We start from the raw sequence: 25,036 nt of genomic DNA, 5'->3' as shown, positions 1-25,036 counted from the left end.
TATGCTTTTTGAAATAAATGAAAACAAATATTTACAATATGTAAAAATGCAATTTACACACAATACAAATACCACAACACTCAGCTCTATATTGTATATTATCCTGAGTAAATGCAAATCTCTTAAAACAATGAACAATATTCTTATAACAAGTTTAACAGGTTTCTCAAAATTATTATAATATTTCACTTTTGATGATATTGATGCATTTTTGTCAGGGTTGCCAACATTTTCAGCCCTAATCGTAGGTAAAATAATTGAGATTTTTTCTGTGAGACGGGAAACTATCGAAGACATGGAGCTGATGTTGTTCATTTTTTCTTAACCAAATGTTGGTTTCTATGGAAATGTTCAAAAGTTGCCCAATTGGGCTACCAAATCACCGGTTTGGCAACCCTGATTGAGAAATATTTCAATACCCCATTTCACTGTGCCCCATTTCCATTTAAATGTTATTGTACTTTCTGTCATTGATTGTGTCATTAAAGTGTCTTCAGAGATCAATATTGTTATTTGGAAGGAATACCCCAGTTATGTATTTCTTATTGATTTGTTTAATGGCCAATACATAGTATATATTCAGGAAGAATCTATACGTTCATAGTATAGGAACATAGTTACTTGCGTTCTCATACTAAATACAATATGGCTGCCTTGTGTATTTTGTTACTTTATGAAATGAGATCCCAATTTGTAATCACTAATTTAGTCATTATGGAGGATACTGTTATGCGTAAATCAATCAATCAATCAATCAATCAATCAATAAATAAATAAATACTTAGAGAAAGATGACTATCTTCGTGCAGAGTGCTCGATGCATTAAAGCAGAGCTAATAATAAGACTAGTTTGTCTGATGATCGCATTAGCGTGAAACCAAGTTACAACTTTTAGTTCTGCAAGTTCTACTCATAAATAAATACCTACAATCGGATATAATATAAGCCCACCCCTATTTGTCAAAACATTCTGGGAACTAGGCTGCACTCTTCAGTCTTCAGTCTTATATAGCAGCCCAGCTTGAATTGAAGGCTATAAGCCCACCCCTATTTGTCAAAAGGTGCAGAAATAAAAACTCAGGAGGCAGGCTGGGGAACTAGGCTGCACTCTTCAGTCTTCAGTCTTCAGTCTTTACTCCAAAATAGCAGCCTTGAATTGAAGGCTAAACTAGGAGGTAACTTGCCGATGACCTCTCGGCCGGTGCAGTGTCAACTTAAGGTGCAGAAATAAAGAAACTCAGGAGACGGGTGCCATCAAACAGGTGTATAATACAGGAAAACGTGCTGGTGCGGATGCTGTGCTGCTATTTAGAGACTTCTGGTATAAGCCCATTTGTAATTTTGGCTAAGTTCTTAAATCAAATCAATGCTTTTTCTCTGACATTTAAGAACAAATATGTGATGCAATCAAGCAAAATCGGTCGGAACACGACAATATTATATTTTCAATTGCTAGTAAACAGCATTTACAATGCTGCATTTTGCAGAAAACCCCAATGAAATTGAACAACCAGTTCCAAAGATATGAGCAATTAAAGAGTTCCCAAAACAGCAGGAAACAAAATCAATATTTCCAAGTTCCGACTGATTTTGCTTGATCGCATCACATATAAAAAATATCAGTTGATACCAAATTAACATTCCATATACTTATAATTTTTAAATATGACATAGATGATAAAAAATTACTGGTACATCGGGCATATACAAATGAGGATGATTGTTCTTATTTTTAAGTTCAAGTACTAGCCCCTCCCCGGTTATAAGCCCATCACCATTTTTGAAGTGAAATTGCCCATCTAGGGGGTGGGTTTATACCCGAGTGGTAACGGTAAATAAATAAATAAATAAATAAATAAATAAATAAAGTAAGTAAGGGCTCGGATAGCCATGGATTATTCACGCAAGGCATATAAAAGTATACATTTTTAAAAAGGCAAGGCCACATGGTCCAGCTATGTTGCGGTAACAGCTCTAGTTTTGTTATGATGTACATGTACCTCTTTCATTTCACACTTTAGGGGGTCATACCTTCTTGGCATTTCGAGATATGAAAAGGACCCAAATATGAATTCTGACCCATGAGGAGTGTCAACCGGTAGGGACATAATTTTAATATAATCTTTTTTTTTGGACAACTGCTTGGTTACTGACATGTGTTTAGAGTAGAGTACTGAAGTAATCATGTGTATAATTTTTGTTCATTTTTATTGACAGGATTTTAAGATATGACCTTGTGAAAAATTATAAGTTTCTTTTTGAGGCCAGTTTACATGCAGTCAATGTTACCTTGACAGCCAAGTCTGCTGGCGTGAAGCAGTCATCATTCTCCATGGTGAGTAATCCTGCACAGAAACCAGTGCTGAGCCACTTAAGGCAATCCAAATGACCATGTTTACAAACTGTATGTAGTAGGGTATTCCCCCTACCATCACGCACCACAGACAGCTCACGATTAGCTAGCAATAAAAATTCCTGCACAAAATATCAGAAATACAATATATAATATCTGGTCATTCATAAACCAGTAAATTATCACCTGCAGAAAAATATTCATATGCTTCAATGATATATACCCCTTCTCAGTGTACAAATTAAGTGGTCATCCTGAAGCCCAGATTTGCTGGCGGATGACCAGAAATTCACTGCAGGTTATCCGTCGGACACCCATACTTTATGAACAAAAATTTAATATTTTCACTTTTGGAGTGTGCTTGACCTAGAGCTAATTGCTAGGATCATTCATGGTTGATTTTTAAAAAAAATGAGTTTTTTAATTTGCAAAATTCTAATTTAACTTTAAAAAAATTAAAATTCTAAATTTTAAATATATATACGGATGACCAAACATTTTGGCGGATGACCAGATTTCATGACCTGGTGTCCTGGTCATCCAGTTTTTTCTTAATTTGCACACAGCCCTTCTTATTAAGAGAGCTTGAATATAAAACTGTAAACAGTTGTATAAATTTCACTCTAAACTTCATGCAACCAATTCAATAAATGTTATCCTGCTCAACATTGATTATGAAATTAAACCAAATGTTCAATAATTCTATCATTACCAAAAATGAATTAAAAAGAAGAACAAAAAAGAACTAAGTAAGTAACAAAAAGCACCAAAATCAACCATTTAAAAAAAGTACGGCAGTTTTTGCCGATACGTCTGACAAACTGAACTAAAATTGTTTAATAATTATGATATCGTTCAAAACATTTTGTTCAATTTGATATTTATAAGTTAATCGAAAAAGCATAGCAATTTTGTTCATTTTCAATATTGCCATTATTGTCACCATATAATTTTTGATGGGGTTACTCAGTACAAATGACCATACAGGATGTGCCACAAATATGAGTCACATTTTCAGCCATTTGGTATATCAATGACCCTCCCTTTCAAGACCAATTTTGGTAATGGATGGGTCATTTGTGCAAAATTAGCTTTTTAATTAGCAAAAATTTGTGGAAAAGTTGTAAAAAACTTTTTTTCTTTTTTATAGCGATGGGCCTAAAATTTCTTGGGAATTGGTATATTGATGGGTCAATTTTCAGATTCTCAGTGGCACTTAATTCCCAACCCAAACCAATTAAAACTTGAGTATCCCAGAGGCCCAGGTATTGATCCAAGGCATGTCATATTTTTACTTAGTTGTGTCTTTACCTAGCATTTGAATATTCCACTTTCATGTTAGTCGTCAATATATATATATATAATGGTGTAAATAAAAGCAAAATTAAACTTCTATGTCACTCAAATTTGGTACACACAACTCGCTCCAGTGTGTGTACCAAATTTGAATAGCATACAAGTTTAATTTTGCTTTCTAATATAATATAATATTTCTTATTTAACCTGGGGTGACCAATCAATGCACTGGCACTGTTCTCCCTTGGTTCCCAGGTGGCACAAAGGCATTTGTATGTATTTTGAATGAGTAACTGTGGGCTGTCAAGAGATGTTGGAAAATTTGCTGCAAATCAAACATGACTTTGGCCAGATGGCATGCACTTGTGCATAGAACATTTCTGACCTCCCCCCACGAAATAAGTGTTAAGTTGCAAGTTGGTGGTTTTGAAACCTGTTGAGTTGCTGTTCTTTGTTTGAAGACAGAGGTATGTCCTTTGTGAATGGGACATAATATGCTGTACTCTGTATTCAATTCTGTCCACATTCACAAAGGACATACCCCTGTCAATACATGTGTCTGCAAGCAAAGACCAACAACTGAACAGTTGGAACGTCTCAAGCTACCTACTTGTGACTTTACTATCATTTTGTGGGAACAGGTCATCGTGGGACAGTTCCAAAATTAGACTACTTTGTTCAAATGGCTGTAGAATTGAATAGTATTGATCAAATCTGTTGAAAGCTTATGATATGACCTTTCTAAACAATCATGATAATTTTGAATATCCATCAATGGAAAATATTGCTAATTTGAGTCACTTTTCTTTTGAATCAAAGACATAATAACATTATTGTGAATGGATTTAAGCTTCACTATACAATGGTTTATGTGGTGCAGAACTGTATTACTGCATTTTGACCTAATAAGCACCCCTCCCTGAACTGATGGACAGATGCATGGATGGATGCAGACAGAAAGTTGTCTTCCTGAACAAACAAACAAACAAAATACACAAACACACAAAAGGAGTGAATTAACATTGAGCCATACCAGTATTTGCTGATCTCCTTTGATAGCAGCTTGTAATACCTGCTTTGGCAAAGAGCTTTCCCTAGGTGAAGTCCCTTCAGGTTCAGCTTGCAAAAAAATTGAACTTGGAAGCCCTTTAACTTTCAGTTTCTTCTCCCAATCACCTTCCCCAAGTATTTGCCTCAATTTTTCTGTTGAGGAACTTGTTTCTTTTCTTGTGGATGGTGTAGCCCTTGGTTGATTGTCTGTCTTCTTGATAGCTTTGCTTTTATTTTTCTGTCTATCTCTTTTGGAATCATCGCCTGAGCCCAACATATCAGGTTGATGTGTCCTGTTCTTATTCAGTAGACTTGACATAAGGACACGCATACTTTTCCCTTTTGAAGCTTTTGATAATTTTACCCTGTCAGGAGAAATGTGATTTTCACCAGATGCAAGGCTTGATGATAGACTATCATCATGCGACTCACAGGTGCTCAAAGAAGAGAGACTGTCACTGTCTCTTTGTGAATTATGACTTCTAGTTGTGATATCAGGAGAAAAGTCTCCTGCAGATGTTTTACTCTCCTCTTGGAATTCCAAGATAAACTGTTTTAATTCTTCTGAGTTGACATCAAAAACAAGAACTTCTTCTGATACTGCTGTATCCTGGGAAACACTGTTCAAAGATAGCACATCTAGCATAGCTTCTTGCTGGCTATTAGGGGTCATTGTCCTATCTATAGACATCCTCCCTCCTACTGTGGTAGTTCTTGCCTTCTCAGAAGACAGCAGATCCTTTTCTGAGTTGCTATAGTTGCTGGAGGAAGCTTTGGTCCTCAACTTTGGTTTGCCATTGGGGTTGGAAGCCTGCTTGTCTTCTTGCTCCTTGTCTATCAAAGATAAAAAATTTTAACATGCAAAATTGTAAACATGTCATTTTGTTGATTGTTTTGTAGCATCAGTCAAACAACATACATGAAAACAATTTCTCAAAATTATAAAATAACTAAGAAAGAAAGAAAGAAAGAAAAGAAAAACGACAAGAGAAATACAACAAATGAAAGAAAAATAACGAAAAAATGAACTAACTAAATTTGTAAGCAGGTTTTGTTCATTTTTAGAATGAAGGGAGCATTCATGACCTTAAGTTTTGTAACTTATTTTTTAGCTGCCGCTGCGGGTAGCAGCTCTATAAGTCACCGTGTCTCTCCGTTAGTCCGTCCGTTAGTCTGTCCGTTAGTAACAAACGCTAAAAAATGCTGTTACGTCAACATCGTTTGTCGCATGGCTATGGTACTTGGTGAGGGGAGGGCCTATACCGCCCCATACTGGAAAAGAGTTTCATTCCGAAATATGCTAAGTAGGTCATTAAAGGGGCATTACACGATTTTCAACAATTTTCTGCATTTTTGAAATTTAGATTTTTTGGATGCAAATACTCGCATTATTTTAGAATGAGCGCCCTCAAGGGTTAAGCTCACAAATGAATTAAAGGGCATCCTCAAGGGTTAAGCTCACAAAATGAATTAAAGAGGTATGACATGATGTATTAATTTTTTTGCTGATATTTTCTAATTTCCTAAAAAATGCTTTTGCATCAACATCGTTTGTCGCATGGCTATGGTACTTGGTGAGGGAGATGGCCTATACCGGCCCCATACTGGAAATATGCTAATTATGTAATTAAAGGGGTATTACACGATTCTCAAAAATTTGGGAAAATTGAGGGAAGTTAAGGGAAATTAAGGACAATTAAGGGAAATTGTGGGCAATGAGGGAATTGGGGAAAATTGAGGGCAATTAAGGGAAATTTGGGAAAAGTGGGGAAAATGAGGGAAATTGAGGGGAATGGGGGAAATTAAGGGCAATTTTGGGAAAATTAAGGGAAATTCAGGTGAATTAATTGAAATTGTGGGCAATTAAGGGAAATTGTGGGGAATTGGGGAAAACTGAGGGGAATTACGGGAAATTTGGGAAAATAGAGGGAAGTTAAGGGAACTTTGGGAAAATGAGGGGAAATTGAGGGAAGTTAAGGAAATTGAAGAGAATTAAGGGAAATTGAGGGAAATTCAGGTGAATTAAGGGAAATTGACAAGAATTAAGGGAAATTTGGGAAAATAGAGGGAAGTTAAGGAAAATTTGGGAAAATGAGGGGAAATTGAGGGAAAATTGGGAACATTGAGTAAAGTTAAGGGAAATTGAAGAGAATTAAGGGAAATTGAGGGAAATTCAGGTGAATTAAGGGAAACGGTTTTCGAACACTTTTGATGTCAAGACACTTTTTTCCCGAAAATCGTTTGGACATCAAAAGTGTCTGGAATCGGTGTCCAAACACTTTTGATGTCAAGACGCTTTTTTCCCTGAAAATCGTTTGGACATGGTCGTGTGTCTTGAGCTCGCCACCAAAAAAAGGTGGCGACGTTACATTTTGCCAAAGTCGACTCAAAACAAATGATGATATCTCTGTCAAGCAAGAAGGTATTGTCATGCTTGTGGTCTCATTTTATTGCTAAATAAAATGCACTTTCAACCCTGTAAAAAGAAATACTTGAACTTGTTTAATACTAACACTGTGCTTCATAGAATTCGGAATGGGCATGGTGGCGGTGGTGGGGGATGTGGTGGTGGGGGATGTGGTACACACAAACTCTATGGGATTGGTATTTTTAGTGCGTAATCTGCTTCTGTAAAGGTTGTAAATTGGATTTGGACTCTATTTAGCATCTAAAACACTCATGGCCTTACAGCTAAACAATTCTACTAATTGTTTTTAATAATTTATGATTGCTTTAGTCTAGAAAATACAAACTTTTCCATACAAAACTACCCGTTGTCATATTAAACACTGTAGTAAGTAATGCAGATGTCTTCAAAATCTAAAAGTTACTGTAAAATTTTAATTACTTATCCTATCATAGTCAAAGTATAGATTTTCTGAAGGGAAATTTGACGAGGAATCTAAATATGGACATATTTTTTCTGTATGGGTTAGGGGGAAATGTTTAGGTTCAAAATATGTTGAATTGTAAAAAAATCTAACATACTTTGGGACACCCTATATTCCGAGATTACCAAACAGCTGTGATTTTGGTTTCTTCCAAAGTCAGTTGGCTCTCCATATCCTCTAACCAAATGAATGTTGTTTACTTCCAGTTTATTACTGTAAGTTGGTAATAAGCAATGCATTGAGTGACCCATTTTTTATCAAAATCTTTTTCATTCCACCCTGTATAACTTGCAGGTCACCCTGTATAATGAGTTGAAATGTATATATTTGAATTGCTTATGCCTTCAGCTTTCCAAAAATGTATACTTTTGCTAGTTTAGGGTTGGTGATTGTCAAGATAATCTAATTAGAAACCCGGTTGGTGTAAAAATTCATAATATTTGTCATGTAACGCTAAGGGTGGCGAGTTCAGGACACACGGCCACATCAAAAGTGTCAGAAATCGGTTTCCAAACACTTTTGATGTCAAGACGCTTTTTTCCCGAATATTGTTTGGACATCAAAAGTGTCCGGAATCGGTTTCCGAACACTTTTGGTGTCAAGACGCTTTTTTCCCGAAAATCGTTTGGACATCAAAAGTGTCCGAAATCGGTTTCTGAACACTTTTGATTTACAAAATTTGGTAGTTATTAAGCGCCCCCTTTTGATGATTTTCCTAAGCGCCGGGGCATTTATTACGTCGAATACGGTACACGTTTTTCAAAATGTTTCTGAACTTTTCAAATTTTGATTTTTTTTTTGGTGTGGATGGAAATACCCTTTCTGGCAAAGGTTAAGCTCACAGAGGGTTACAGGTCAAAATAGGGTCAAACTTAAACCTGCTTCAAAGACACCATAACTGCAAAATTGAATTCCTTGTCCCGAGCGACCGCTCTTACGGTTACCAACGGTCCTTGTTCCTATATAAAACTAGTTTTAAGAATGAGGAGAAACGATAGGAATTTTTGTTTTTACTATCCGCTACTGTGTGATAGATTACAGGCAGGCCCAATATTTTGAGTAGTGGATGCCGGCGCATAATAACAAAGATTCCTATCATTTATTCTCTAACTCAGGGGTATCAAAGTGTTAAAGAGGCATTGTGAGATTTCACAGAAATTGCACCATCAATTTTGGTCAAAGTCCAGCTTTTACCATATGTATGCAATGTTTGTCCCAATTGACCAGCAGCATGATAGCGAGAATGTTTGACCCATTGACCCCATATAACCTTTGTCCCTGGATGACCTCTCTTTGATGTGATTTAACCTTGGGTGACCTTGCCCTTAATTCAATTAATTATTAAAGGAAGGTGACCTGATATATATGTGACCCATTCTGACAAAACCAGGAAAAAGTAGCATTTTTGATATTTCATGATTTGAATAAAAAAGTAAGCACTAGACAATAAGCTTTAAAATGATACCAAAATTATATACATAGCATCAATGCTTTTCAAGATATTCTGACAAAACAGGAACAAGTCACATTTTTGACATTTCATGTGTTACGAGTCGTACTTGACTCAAGGCCAAAATCACCTTTTACCCGAACTCACACGAATGCACAACACAAATACACTGTTTGATTAAAAAAGCAAAATGATTGGTACAATTATATACATTGTATGACAACAAATGCACATATAAAATAATTACACAATCACAATAATATTTTAACTACTCAGTACTTAACCAGCAATCTTCTTCTAGAGTTCTTGCAATGTTCTGGATGGCTGATGTATGTATCCTTATTTATTTGTCCTGTGAAAATCAGCAAAGTCCATTGTACATCTGCATACAAATATCCATACGAATAAATTCCTCACACGAAAATGATGCTGCTTTCTCCAATCACTTATCTTCTTGCGCTGCTTTCTCCAAAGATATACCTCCTTGCGCGGCTTTCTCCAAAATTGGTTTCTTTCTCCAGGAAACGGGCTTCTTTAACACTGCTCTGCTGTATTCGACAGATGTGTTGTTTTAAAATACCAGACTCCAGCAAGTCGACAGAAGAACTTTAATCCTTTGATGAGGAGGAGCACATTCGCTGCGTTCCAGCTTGTCGGTGAAAACATCTATCCATCTTCATCTCTCAGAGGCTGTTTTAAATAGCACTGTAGGAAACTCATGATCTCCATGGCCACAGTCAGTAATACTCCTTGAGTATCCTGATTTTAACTGGTTAACATAATTGCTCTTTTACATTCATTCATATTACAATCATATTGATACAGGTCTGCCAAGAATTACTACCAACATGATGTTTTGTAGCAAATCTTGGATTTTCCCAATGTTCTAATAACATTAACATTTCACATTACATCACTTCCTGTGGGTTTTTCCCATGATGTCATTATTTCTTTACAGTCTCAGGGATTTTCCCCTTGTTGTTATTTCTATTATACTGGTTTTCCAGGAAAGTCTTGATAAACAAACTATTGCATGATTATAAAGGTAAATTCCCCTATTTCATGATACATAAATATACAGGGTGCATCACACATGATTTGAATAAAAATGTAAGCACTAGACAATAAGCTTTAAAATGATACCAAAATTAAATACATAGCATCAATACTTTTCAAGATGTGGAAAATTTTGTAAATGATACCTTGATATTTTTGCAAAATTGCTAATCTGAGTACTGGGCTAATTAGTTTCCTGCCTTACACAGGATTGAATAGGGATTATCATACATGTTACTTATTGATTAAATAAAGCTCGTTTTAATAAGTAAGGATTTGAAAATCCACTTAGTCACACAGTCAAATACCATGAAATTAAGAATTCCAAAATTTGTAAAGGCCTATAACTCAAAAACATACCTGGCAACTTGTTCCGGGTTTTGTTGGAGCTGGTCACATATTTGGAAAACCAAGCATTCATTCAAAAAGAACATGTAAATGTTTCTTGTAAATGGGACTAATTCTTACAGAATCTTAAGGAATTACTGACATTTATACAGCGTGTGTGATAATCATAATTAATATAGACTACAGTGTTTTTATTAATGAGATTCGTGTAATAAATTAGAACTCAAATGAGATCCTATTTTTCTCATTATCATACTCATACTGAAATTAGGAGTTCCAAATCGGTGTATTTCCAAATATATCATCAAACAAGGCGGTTCTTAAACCACAAGTCTCGTCTGCTTTCGCGACTGCCTGCTTTCGTGATTACTTTTGATAGAAGTAATGAACCTGCAACAACCCATAGTCACCCCGAAATGACCTTCCAAAAATGTGGCTCTAAATGTTGACTGTACCCACCAAGTTTCACGCCCAATACGATAGTTTTTAGTAATTTGACCTCAGCTGACCCCTGGATGACCCCAAAATGACCTTCCAAAAATTTGACTCTAAATGTTGACAGTACCCACCAAAATTAAGTACAGACTCCCCATATATCTCACCTTCCCCACTCCCCATCTTTCCAACATTGAATTGGGAGAGCGGGGGCAGAGATATACCAAAAGACAGGCAATTGAGGCAAAGTGTGCCAACTTTTTTTTCCTGGATTGTAGCTGCCACATTCTTGTGTATAAATGGTGTAATTGATAGCAAAAACTTACATTTCCATGACAGTATGAAAATGTAACAAAATAGTAACATTTGACCTTTAACATCTCTGTGCACCAATGTGCTTGTTGTTCTTTCACGTAGACTTGTTATTTTTATGGGATCTTAATGGTGCTTTGAGATAAGACCATATAAATGGCACAAAGGCGCTTTTCATTAAAGATAACGTGATGCATAAATAAGATCGTAAATGTTTTCAAAAATTTTATTATGAGACCAACTGAATGTTTCAAAGTTTGTTTTAATTTCATTGGGTTAATGTTGGCGCACAATTTTTCATTCACTGTGAATGTGTTTTAAAAATCATTTCATAAGGTTTTTTGATGCATTGTGGAAATTCATCTCATTTATACCTCCTCCACATGTGTTTCCTACTTGCCTAAATGAAGATTTGTCAAGTTATGGTTTAACCAGGGATGTTCCCATAGTGGCATTTCCTGGTTAAAATAATGGTGTGTTTAACACAGGAACACCACAGGAGGTGAAGATTATTTCCACTGCAAACTGGCATGTTAGAGATGTTAATTTGAGCACTTTCGACATGTATACTCAGGATTGAAATGAAACACTTCTTTTGTATTGACTATTTCCCTTTAAAAATAACTTTAAATGGAGAGTGTGGGGTACCCTGCACATGTAAATGAGAAGTTCTCCTTTAGATTAAATACAGGAATTTTTGTTGCAAATTTGAAACTGTTTAGACCTCAAACAAATTGAAAGTTGCATTTTTGTTGCAACCTGGATTAAGTGATGATACAAGCTGTCTGTCACATGGTACAACAAAACAAGCTGTCTGTCACATGGTACAACAAAACAATGGCATTTTGTCAGATATTATTTATTCATGTGTCTTGTAACTGTTTGCTAAGTTTCAATTCCATATCTTAAAAGCAATTGAACTTATGAGCGCAAGATGACAGGGGTGTCAAAAGTGGCTAACCATCAATTTTTCATTGTTGAACTTATTGCGCAAAAAAAAAACATATTGAAAAATTAAATATTGCACACTGAAAATCAATCGGTTATAGAGCTTCTTGACTCACTGTGGTAATAAAGGAAGATGGACATTAGAGAAGAACATGTTTTGATGAAAGCAGTTCTGCACGCTGTATCTCCTGCCATCAACACAGTGAAATGAATAACAATCTTTTGTATTTAGGCCTTGCTTGGATTTTGTTGACTTGAAATCGCTGCTGTTTATTTTTACATTTCTGACTGAACTCTTGAAATAAAATTGAGCAAGTTATATTCTTTGTTTATCAGAATAAAATACTGCATCTGCCATGCTATGGCTGGGCCTACTCAAGTGCCCAGCTAAATGCACGGTGGGTGTGACAGTGGTATAAGGAACCTTGTGTTGCATTATGTCACGTAAAGAGCTTGGTCAGGAATGCCTGGAATGCAGGCTAATGTTGTGAACTTGACATAGAGGGTACAATATGTCATGAAAAGGTTATATTTATATTTGTTATAACATTAACTTCAAAAATCTACATGTAAACGTTTTTGGGACACCCGGTACATGGCATTGCTCAATGTCTTTTATATACAAATCTGACAATCAATCGCCACACTGTGAACCTGACATTAGACCCATAATAGGAGACCTACATGTAAAGGTTTTATGTTTACATTCGCCTAATGGCGCTATGATCTCCTTGACATAAGTGGAATTTTAGGCATAACCTAAAAGTGCCCTCCCGTAAAATTCCTACCAGCAAATAAGGGCACAAAACTTTAATTCTTGTTAGGATTTCAGAGGAGGGAGCTCTTTATTTGCACTTGAAATTCCCCCCAAGGCAAAGGAGCCCATATGCGCCATTAGGCAAACGCTACGGTATGTACGTATGTAGAGCCTTCTGGAATGGGTCTTGAAACCATGGACATCTACAATCTTTGTGTTTAAAGAATTTAACTTAAGCTCATGAGCCTGAAATTCATGGTGAAAATATGTGCACACACCCTCACAATCATCAAGTTTTAACACCCATAATGCATATTTGGCCTCTACTGTAAAAAATCACCTCCACATACTGTATTTCGTTTATTCAAGGTCAATTTTAGAACCATAATTCCCATTAAAATCATTAGGTAAACTTAAAACTCACACTAAAATGACGAACTATGAACTAGAAACACTGACTTCTGGTTCACTTCTGGGTTTCCAATCCAGACTTTCGCCAATTATTGACGCAATTTACGACCATGTGGACAACTTAGTAAGCTTACTACACAAGATAGCATGGAAATATCGGCATTTGTTAAACATCTTTGAAAAAAGTGGTGGGGGCGTTTATTTGAGGGGGGCGACTATTTGACGAAATACAGTATTTGTGTTTCCTACATACCTTTATAAAGCTAAGATTTGGCAACATTTTGAAGTTGTGAAAATATAGCAAAATTTGAGTAACTGTTCTTTACAGTACATGTGTATGTTTGATGTGATACATACCACTTTTATAACTTGCTGAGTTTCTTTGGAGCTCATTTCCCTGTGTCTTTGATCCAAGAAGTGCATTATCTAGGAACCCTTCAAAGTCATATTCCTCTGCAGCCACCAAGCTCTGTTTTATGAGAAAAAAAATAACTAAAATAAATTAATGAATAAAATTTGGATTTAATGTCTCTAAGCATTTTTCCAGATCTAAGAGGATTCAAGCTCACTGTAATTTCACTGCCATGTTGAATCATCACAATCAGATTGCATCAACTAGGCCACGGCCGGTTGCAATGCAAACCTATCATTGCCAGAAGGTTCCCCTCCTTTACGGAGGACACAGTGGCTCAGTGGTTACGGCGTTGGACTCATAATCTGAAAGCTTGCTCGACGTACGTGGTTTCGAGTCCCCATCCCACCACTGTGATGCGTCATTTGGCAAGGCGCTTTGCCTCACCACACCCAGGTGCAATGGGAAGCTGTTAGGGGTAGTTACATTCATTGTACTGATGAACTCTGCACCATTTGTAGGCTGCAAATGTGGTTCCGACTTATTCTAATGATGGCTGAATAAATTTAAAGCGCTTTGAGACTCTTTAGGGCATAAAGCGCTATAACAATATCTACAGTTATTTTATTTATTTATTTTAATTAGATTGTATCCACCAATTATCTGTGCAGCTCCCCAAATTCAACTAACCACCGATTTTTGAAAGCAGGAGGAAACCAGAGATTCCGGAGAAAACCTGTGAGAGCAAACATTTATTTATTTATTTTATTTTATTTTTTGGTGGGGCGGTCTTAGAGGTGCTTGGCACCTGTTCGCTCCAGCCATTCATTGGACTTTTTCAAACAAATTTTGTTCCTTTCATGATAAAGTGTAATTTTTGATGTAACTTATGTGCAATATTATTATTATATATTTTTTGTAATTCTGTGCCAGTGATAAAGTGTAATAAATAAAAAATAATAAATAAACATGGAATCGGGATAAACCAAGTACACAGTCCTTGGGCTCGGCTAGGGCTTGAACCCAGGACCTCAGTGGTGCAAGGTGAGGGAACTACCGCTGCGCCAACTCTCCCACACTTGTTCAATTTGAGCTTGATTGGACCACTTTTGAATTTTGACCTTTGACCCCTAAACTTTGATCTTTGGGGTCATAAATATTTTAAACATGTTTAGGGGTTGTTCCCACTCAATGTTATAAACCTGCACCAATATGGTGATTTGACCCTGGATGACCCCTAAATGACCTTGACAATTGTTGTCTCACTTCAAATTCATGAACCTTCAACAATCTATGGGGATTTGATCTCAAAATGACCAGTTTTTGTCTCACTACTGTGGTCGTTCCCACCAAATTTCATGAAACTGCAACAATCTATGGCGATTTGACCCCGGATGATCCCTAATGACCCCAAAATGACCTTGATATTTTTTGTCTCTCTTCTGTGGTCCTTCCAAAGATGTTTTACTTTAGTAAAACAAGATGAGCTTAATTGTATACCACTTCGTGGCCGCAAACGTAACTATCTCGGCAAGACTTTTTCGTGTTTCGAATCGGACGAGTAACAAGCTCTATGACGTCATGATGTAAACAACGTCCGGGTCATTAATAATTAATTAGGTACACCCAAATATGGAAACCTCCAAAACAATGCAAATTAGATGTTCGACGAATCAGAATACGATCAGCCCACCTCCAAAATTATGCAAATGAGTTGAGGCGGTTACGTGAACATGTACAGTGGTTCGGCTCTTGTGTATACCGACCTCTGTGGGTCCTTCCCACCAAATTTCATGAACCTGGTCGTCGCTGTGACAATCTATGATGATTTGACCCCGAATGACCCCAAAATAACTTTGACATTTTTGTCTTGCTTTCGTGGTCATTCCCACCAAATTTCATGAACCTGCGACAATCTATAGCGATTTGACCCCGGATGAAGTTGATCGCTTATTGTGTTGTTTGAGTGGATTAATATTAATGAAAATGTAGTCAAAATATGCAAATGAGCTCATTAATATTCATAAATATGTAAATAACATGACACAAAAACCAAACATCACATCAGGCCACCATATCCAATCCCTATAGCAAGTTTGAAGTTGGTCGATTATTGCGTTTTTAAGCTGCAGAATGAATTAAAATGACAATGTAGGCAAACTATGCAAATAAGCTAATTAATATTCATAAATATGCAAATAACATGACACAAAAATATACAGCACATCATACCACCACATCCAATCACCATGAGTTAGAAGTTGGTCGGTTATTGCGTTTGAGCTGCACAGTGGATTAATGAATTTGCTTCCGCCAGGACAGCCAGCCAGCCAAACAAAAAAAACAACCTTTGGAGGCAACCAGCCATTCAGACGATAACAGTTGTTTGTTTGTTTTCTTCTTTAACCTGGGACACTCAATCAGTTGAAAACACAATCAAGAATCTGTTCTTCCTTGTAACCCAGGGATAAGCCCCACACATGTGTGGAGGCCAAAAAATTTGACTCAGATGGATGTAAGGGGTTTTGAAACCAAGCTCTTCAAATGCAAATAATATGCAATATACAAATTTAAGCTCGTTAATATTTATAAATATGCAAATTATAACATGGCACAAAACAATACAGCCTAACTGAACTAATATTTTCATCCTTATTTTGCTTGTTACACCCTGTATATTATATGAGTCACCCTGTATAATGACTCCCATTGTATCGTTTCTGAAATCGTCTGAGTATATGCTCTCAGAATATATATACTTTTATTGGGTTCTAATGTAAACTTTTGAAGTTATAGTACCAAACCTGTAAAAGCATGTGATTTGTTTGAAAAATACAAATGCAACACAACTGGTGTCCAACATAAAAAACATGACCACAAAATAGTGAAAATACCCTTCAGCAAAATGCTGAAAGAAAAACCTCCGCACACAACATGGTAGCTCTGATACTTATTGAACTATGAAACCACTTATTATGCCAATTAATGACAATTTTGGTTCTGATTTGGTATCTGGTAACATTAGCCTGCCATGCTTGTCAAATGTGTTGAGACACTTTCAATCTGGGGTAATGTAATTGTAAGTGATCACATGCCCTTGCCCCCCCCCAATCAATGTTGAATCCTGCTATGTTGTTCACATGTGGACATCTAGCCAACACTGATGGGTGGGGAAGAGATAGCTATATCTTTCCACTACATTGCCAATGACATTTGCAATGTTATACTTAATTTGAAAGTGGTGTCTGACCTCTTTTGGTGGTCCATCTCCAAGCAACTCATCAATATCAATAACTTCTGTGCTTTCCATATTTGATCACTGTTCTCCGTCCTTCCCTTCTGCTGTCAGCAACAAAGCCTCTAGGCAACACTGACAAGACTTCTGCCATATACCTGCTTCTCTCAGACAGTTCCCATGAAAGAGATGAACATATATCATCTTGAAGTCGCTTTGAAGGCTGACATTGCACCTGTTACATGTTGCCTTAGACGTACTGATCTCCAAAACAAACTGTTATCTGCAATTCAATAAAACAAAAAACACATTTAAAATGAGAAAGACCTGGCAAACTAACACAAAAATTGGAGATTGAACAAATCGGAACTGATGGGGAATAAATCAGCACATGCACCCACACATTTTAGATAAAGGAAAGAAGGAATAAACCAACCCAAAGTACTACAACTAAACTAGAAAACATAAAATCCATAAAAATAACAAAGGTTTGTAAATATGCAAATAACACAACACAACACAAAACTATACAGCACATCAGGCCACCATACATGTATACTATCACAATATCAAGTTTGAAGTTGACTGTTTATTGTGTTTTTAAAGCTGCAGAGTGGATTTTAATGAAAATGTAGCCAAAATATGCAAATAAGCTCATTAAGGGGGTACTACACCCCTGCCCAATTCTGTGCCTATTTTTGTATTTTTCTCAAAATTTATAGCGCATTGGGGACAAGTAAGATATGTATATAATAGGGGCCAGGACTACAACACTGCACTGGAAATTTTATTTCAACACAGACAACAGTTGTGGAGTTAATTACGGTCAAAAATGAGGGAAAAACAATATTTGATCAATAAATCAATAACTACTTGCCTTGAGTTGCTGAATTTTCAGTGCAGTAGTTGTAGTCCTTGTCCCTATAATATACATATTTTACTTGTCACTAATGCACTATAAATTTTGAGAAAAATGCAAGAATAGACACAAAATTGGCCAGGGGTGTACATGTAGTATCCCCCTTAAGGGCAGAGTAATGGGAGAGGACATGGACCTTTTCGAGCATCATTATTTCTTAATTGTATGTCCAAAGTATATAAAACTATACATTTTTGGAAAGGAAATGAGTCAAGGAGTCTCATGGTGACGTCAGATTTGTTCAAAAATCTCTAGTTTTTTAAAAAATCACAAAAATTCACTTTTTTACCCCAATTTGTTTGTGACCACTTAGAAAAATATCTGTTCGGAGTAAAAAAAATTCAGTTAGCTTTTCATGAAGAAGAGACATGAACTTAGGGAAGGTTTTTTTATTTTTAGAAATTTGTCTCTTTTTTCGAAATATTGAAAAAAACATGTGAAAAGAGCAATTTTGTCACTCTATATTAAGCTAAAAATTGCAGGTAATGATATATATTTTTGTTTAAAATAAATATTTTGAAAAAATGAGAAAACCTTCCCTAGACGTTGATGTACTCTAAACGATAGTGCAAAAAGTTTACCTTTTGCTTGCATATTTTTCGTATTATCTTGTCACAAAAATCGTGCAATATTGTCAAAAGTGAATTCTGAGAAATCGATGTTTTTGTAAAAAAATGTCAAAATTATGCACAAAACGTCCTTATATTTTTAAACGGTAAGACTTTCACGCTTGTAAAAGCTGTAACTGGTGCATGGTCTAAATATGCATCTTTTTGCACCAATGAATCTATAATGTTTTATAATTTTATAATGCTTTCAGTGCGCCAAAATTCAAAATAATTAAAAAATCAAAGTGGCATTTTGACTGCAAATTTTTGTTTTGTTTACACCACATTTGCTGGCGTTAACAACATACCGAATGCGCCTTGACTGCGTTGGACATACGCAGCAGAGTTGCGCCAGCATCACGCCACGCTTGAATCAGCACGTAATCACAATATTTTGCAATCGCACATTTCTGACTCATTATTTCCCGCCAATTTACTAGGCTGTCTTGAGCCATGTGACTTTTTAGAGTTGAAAAGAGTGAAATAAACTCAAGCAAAAATACGAATAAATATTAGCAATTTGTATTTCATCAGTTTCAAATGAAAGAATACATCTTAGTGTTGATAAATATCAAGAAATCTCAAATTCGGGCGTGGATGGATGTGTCTTCCATTACTCTGGCCTTAAGGTTAGCAACTATTTTAAACTGTTGCGATTTGGTAGTTCACAGCATCTTGCGAATAGTAGTGAGCTTTGGCAAAAATTGCATCGATCATTTCATAGCGAATGTGTAGAAGAATTCAATATATACTTTTGTAGGTCCTGCGGTTCTTGACTTGTTGTAAAGAGGGCTGAACAACAACACTTTTGTAAAACATGCATAACTCATATAACAACAATAAATCAAGATAGCGAGAACCAATCAGAGCAAGCGTTAGAAAAATCCAAACCATGCATTGATTGTGTATAATGTGCACTCCGCGTACTACGCGTAGTGCTTTGCATGCGTTTGCGTCGGCTTGATTAGTTTTGGGGTGGGTTGATGCATTTATATTTGGTTCTATTTTCCAATATTTTTAGTTATTATTTTGTTATCAAAAGAGCAAAAATCATGTGTTTTTTTCTTCTTGTGTATGAAATAGGTTTTGAACTCGTATTACTTGTTGCTCGAGAAATTAGACAAAATAATGCACAAAAAAAAAATTTGCGCTGAAGTTGATGCATCTAATGCACTCCCCCATCGGAAATAAACGATGCAAGCCCGAGAAATTATAATTTAAATGACGTGATTGGGGCTCGAGCAAACTGGCATATGAAACTGGCATCGTTTATTTCCGATCCTCGCATATATTAATTTGTGTTTCGCATTGTCTTACGCCCTGCCAGGGTGAAGCATATAGGCCACCTCCTTCTTCATTATTTAATATATAATTGGCCGCTGAGACACAATGAGAGAGTTATCATGGGGACTTAAGTTCAGATTGCCCGAGTACCGACTGTGAACTCAGGTTGTACAGTGGTAAGCTCTGGACCGGTAATCCAGCGACCGGGTTCAATCCCGCTGAGTCCTGATTTTTCTCTCTCAATATTTTCATATGCCAGTTTGCTCGAGCCCCAATCACGTCATTTAAATTATAATTTCTCGGGCTTGCATCGTTTATTTCCGATCCTCGCATAATTATATTAATTTGTGTTTCGCATTGTCTTACGCCCTGCCAGGGTGAAGCATATAGGCCGCCTCCTTCTTCATTATTTAAATTTTGATTTTGTTATTCTTTATTTAAAATGTTGAAATAATCTATAATAAATTACCGAGTTGGAAAACTTTTCATGATAAAAACTCGAACGGTGGTGATGCAACTGCTAATTTCACTTTTGCAAACCTAATCATTCACAGAGTTACGCTGCATATTCATCTCATCCCCCCCCCCTCATCTTTTTCAATCTTAGTGAGTAAAGTAAAAAAATTTGGCTCAAAATATTGACTGTACTCACCAAGTTTCATGCCCATATGACAGTTTTTAGTAATTTGACCTCAGATGACCCCTGGGTGACCTTGGATGACCCCGAAATGACCGTCCAAAAATTTGACTCTAAATGTTGATTGTACCTACCAAGTTTCGTGCCCATACGAATTTTAGTAATTTGACCTCAGATGACCCTGAGTGACCCCAACATGACCTTCCAAAATGTTGGCTCTAAATGTTGACTGTACCCACCAAGTTTCATGCCCATACAACAGTTTTTCGTAATTTGACCTCAGATGACCCCTGGGTGACCTTGGATGACCCTGACATGACCGTCCAAAAATGTGACTCTAAATGTTGACTGTACCCACCAAGTTTCATGCCCATATGACAGTTTTAGCAAACTTGAACTCAGATGACCCCTGGGTGACCTCGGATGACCCCAAAATGACCTTCCAAAAATTTGACTCTAAATATTGACTGAACCCACCAAGTTTCATGCCCATATGACAGTTTTAGTAACTTGACCTCATATGACCCCTGGGTGACCTTGGATGACCCCGAAATGACCTTCCAAAAATTTGACTCTAAATGTTGACTGTACCTACCAAGTTTCATGCCCATACGTCAGTTTTAGTAATTTGACCTCAGATGACCCCTGGGTGACCTTGGATGACCCTGAAATGATATTTTTCTTAAATTTGACTCTAAATGTTGACTGTACCCACCAAGTTCCGTGCCCATATGAGTTTTTAGTAATTTAACCTCAGATGACCCCTTGGTGACCTTGGATGACCCCGGAATGACCTTCCAAAAATTTGACTCTAAATGTTGAGTGTACCTATTAAGTTTCATGCCCATATGTCAGTTTTTAGTAATTTGACCTCAGATGATCCCTGAGTGACCCAAGATGACCCCAACATGACCTTCCAAAATTTTGGCTCTAAATGTTGACTGTACCCACCAAGTTTCATGCCCATACGACTGTTTTTTTGTAATTTGACCTCAGATGACCCCTGGGTGACCTTGAATGACCCTGACATGACTGTCCAAAAATGTGACCCTAAATGTTGAATGTACCCACCAAGTTTCATGCCCATGTGACAGTTTTTTAGTAATTTGACCTCAGATGACCCCTGGGTTACCTCGGATGACCCCGAAATGACCTTCCAAAAATTTGACTCTAAATGTTGACTGAACCCACCAAGTTTCATGCCCATATGACAGTTTTTAGTAACTTGACCTCAGATGACCCATGGCTGACCCGGATGACCCCAAAATGACCTTCCAAAATTTGGCTCTAAATGTTGACTGTACCCCCCAAGTTTCATGCCAATACGACAGTTTTTAGTAGTTTGACCTCAGATGACCCCTAGGTGACCCCGGATGACCCCAAAATGACCTTGGCTCTAAATGTTGTCTGTACCCACCCAGTTTCATGCCCATACAGCAGCTTTTGCTAATTTGACCTCAGATGACCCCTGAATGACCTTGGGTAACCTTGATCCACTAACCAATACAAACTTGTTCAGTCTGGGGTCAAGATGCACCCACCCACCAAGTTTGAGGAACGTGCGACCCCTAGTCTCTGAGACAATGGCAGGGATGCCAACCTTGCAACTCAAGAAACTGTACTCACAGACCCCAAAAACTGTATTTTGCCATACAAAACTGTATTTTTAGGGGGCGAAGCGACCGGTGCATCGCGTCATGCAGCCGGGGGTCCAGGGGCCGATTAAGGCCCCCCTGGTGGGGTCCAGGGGCAACAGCCCGATGGGGGTCGAGGGAGCCAAGCCCCCCGAAGCTAGAGTGTTTCTACACTGTAAAAACCCTTTTAAGCCCCTTACAGAAGACAAATTTGATAGTTAAAATGCAATTTTCAAAGAGCTCCATTTTGGAGTTATAGCACTTTTTAATGTGCACTATCCTATACTTAACCATGTACAAGGCATTTTTGAAACTGCTGCACTGGCTTTATTACATGATTTGCATGGCTTGCCTTCATATATATGATGCACTATTACAAACTCATAATTCATTGATTCAAGTGGACCATTCCACCAGAAGTCAAACACCCACCTCCTCCACCCCCACCCGGGGGCTACTGGTGATTACTATTTTTCACAGCAAGGACAAGGTATGTATCAACAAGAAATTCAAATGTAAAATTCAAAGAGGCTCCATTTTCGAGTTATAGCACTTTTTAATGTCCACTTTCCTATACTTAACCATGTACAAGGCATTTTTGAAACCGCTGCACTGGCTTTATTACATGATTGACGTGGCTGACCTTCATATATGATGCACAATTTCGTACTAATAATTCATTGATTCAAGTGGACCATTCCACCAGACCTCAAACACCCACCTCCCCCACCCCCGCTTGGGGGGAGTGTCACCTGTGTGGCCTACCTCATGCTTGAAACGCTGAAGCATACTAGTATTTGAAAAAATATTAATGTGCCACTGCCTGCACCATTAATGCATGCATCATCCGAAAGTCGGCAGTTATAGGAAACCATCTTGTAGGCCTATTCTTTTGCACCAATAAATAGTTGACTAAATACTTTCAGAAGACATTGCATATGTAGCAGTTAGATAGTTAATAAAAATATTAATGTGCATGAATCTGAAAGTCAAGAAAAAATTATTTCGGAAACCATATTGTAGGCCTATTTAAACATGTTAAATATTTTTTAATGTGCATGCATCATCCGAAAGTCGGCAGAAAAACGCTGTAGGAATCCATTTTGTAGGCCATTCTTTTGCACCAGTAGAGCTAAATAGTTGAGTAAGTACATTCAGAAGAAATTACATAGGTAGCAGTTAGATAGTTAATAAAAAATATTAATGTGCATGAACCATCTGAAAGTCAAGAGAAAATTATTTCGGAAACCATCTTGTAGGCTTACTAAACATGTTAAATATTTTTTAATGTGCATGCATCATCCGAAAGTCGGCAGAATGCGTGATTAACGGGCAGTGGAGCCGGAACGAAGCCCGATTTTGTTTCAACTTTTTATACAACGCTAGGCTTCAAAGTATCGGTTATTTTAACTCCAGTAAGTGAAATTGACATCAGTCGTTTACGTGTTTTTTTTCTTTGATAGGCTAAACGGAAAATCGTATTTTTTGAGAGGAAAACGTAAAATCGTATTTTAAACAAAAAATCGTACAAAATACGGCAAAATCGTACTAGTTGGCATCCCTGCAATGGTATTTTACTTGTTACGCATAAATTATGCAAATTAGGTACTTAATTACCATATTTAGCGCTCAAAATCTAATCAGGTCGAGAACCTCTGGCCCCGCTACTCCCCACCAAGTTATGTCACCGTACCCCATACGGATCTCCAGATAAGCTGTTCACAAGGTTTTTTTGCTTGATACGCATCAAATACGCATAAATTATGCAAATTAGGTACATAATTAGCATATTTTGCGCTGAAAATCTTATTTAAAAAGTCACCACTAGTTCCATTCTCATTCATATCATTACACATTCATAATCACCTTTCAGGATTTGTGGCGTGACGAACAGACTCTTGCACAGGTATCGAGCTCACGCTGTCCTCACTTGAGCGATCGATGTAGCGCCTCTCTTAATTATGTACTCTCAGTGATTACTAAGTCTCTCCCTGAACATGTTCAGGCGAGACAAAAACCATGATACTGCGGACAGATAAGAGGCAGAGCGGAGAAGAGGGATGTGAGCTGGGAACAGTGGAAAGAACGGGAGGATAGGGGACAACACGGGGAGGGGGGGGGCAACAAAGAAGAAGTTGATTAAAATGAATTAAGTAAAACGACTGATCAATCGGTAATAAATTAGGGAGTTGATAAAATTGTTCGCAATAAAATTAAAACTTGGAGGGTGGTGATGCATTTTGTACAATTTTATTTATTTACGAAAGACGGGTGACCGCTAGTATTAGTAATAACTGACGAGAAGGGTTGCTGCCCATTTTAGATTGAAATAACAAGGTAAAGTGAAAGAAACGCCACTGCGCAAGTTGATTCATAGTTGTGTGCCCTTAAGGTGCACTGAGCCTGGTTGGGCTCTCTCTCTGTCTCTGCACTCGTGGAAGCTACATGTGCCTGGTTGTGATTATCACATTAGATTAATCCCTAATCCTTTTATTGGCGTGGTGACAGCTTGGATTCAAACCAGTCATCTCTGAAGTCTCTCAGCTGACCTTCCTGACGAAATTGGTGGTCATCTTGAACCCTAAATGTGTGATCTTTCACAAGACTGTGAGCGACCAGTAAGCTTAAAACAGTAAGCTTAAGCCTGCAAGGCTGCATATTAGCTTTTATTCTGGTTCACATACGGCTCTGGTTTTTTTAACATGTATCAAAAGTGTGAACTAAGAGGGTAAAAATGAAATTGACAGAAGACACTTAAAATATGTCATTTCTCATAGCAGATGACTTGAATTTTATGAAAATACAAAACTTGGAGCTTAATTCTGTTCATTTGGTCTGTAAACTTTGTAGACCCTTAAAGCCAAATGAGATTTTTTTCTAAAAAAGCAACCTGTTGCCAAAGCTAGATATTGCTTACTGTAATGTCTATTAGTTAGCAAATTAGTTGTGATAGGAAAATAATGAGTCCAAGTTACTATTGACCAAATATGGCCATTCTGCGATCACTTTTAGGTAACTTTTCAGGCATATGAAACTGAAAATGGGCAAAATAGCAGGTTT

General features: G+C 37.1%; 1 protein-coding gene across 1 annotated transcript in view; it reads right to left on the bottom strand.

The window, feature by feature from the left end:
• The window catches only part of LOC140158732 (uncharacterized), a 72,911-nt gene that overhangs the window by 32,968 nt on the left and 14,907 nt on the right, over window positions 1–25,036 (bottom strand). The window contains exons 2-5 of the mRNA XM_072181930.1: window positions 16,910–17,177; window positions 13,665–13,776; window positions 4,683–5,533; window positions 2,290–2,475 (exon numbers count right to left, since the gene is read on the bottom strand). Coding sequence (XP_072038031.1) covers window positions 2,290–2,475; window positions 4,683–5,533; window positions 13,665–13,776; window positions 16,910–16,969 — 1,209 coding nt within the window. The 5' untranslated portion in view covers window positions 16,970–17,177. The remainder of the gene's footprint in view (window positions 1–2,289; window positions 2,476–4,682; window positions 5,534–13,664; window positions 13,777–16,909; window positions 17,178–25,036) is intronic.

The sequence above is a fragment of the Amphiura filiformis genome, chromosome 1 (genome assembly GCF_039555335.1).
Source record: "Amphiura filiformis chromosome 1, Afil_fr2py, whole genome shotgun sequence".
Lineage (NCBI taxonomy): Eukaryota > Metazoa > Echinodermata > Ophiuroidea > Amphilepidida > Amphiuridae > Amphiura > Amphiura filiformis.
Note: the sequence above shows the minus strand (reverse complement) of the source record. Positions and strands in the feature narration are given on the sequence as shown.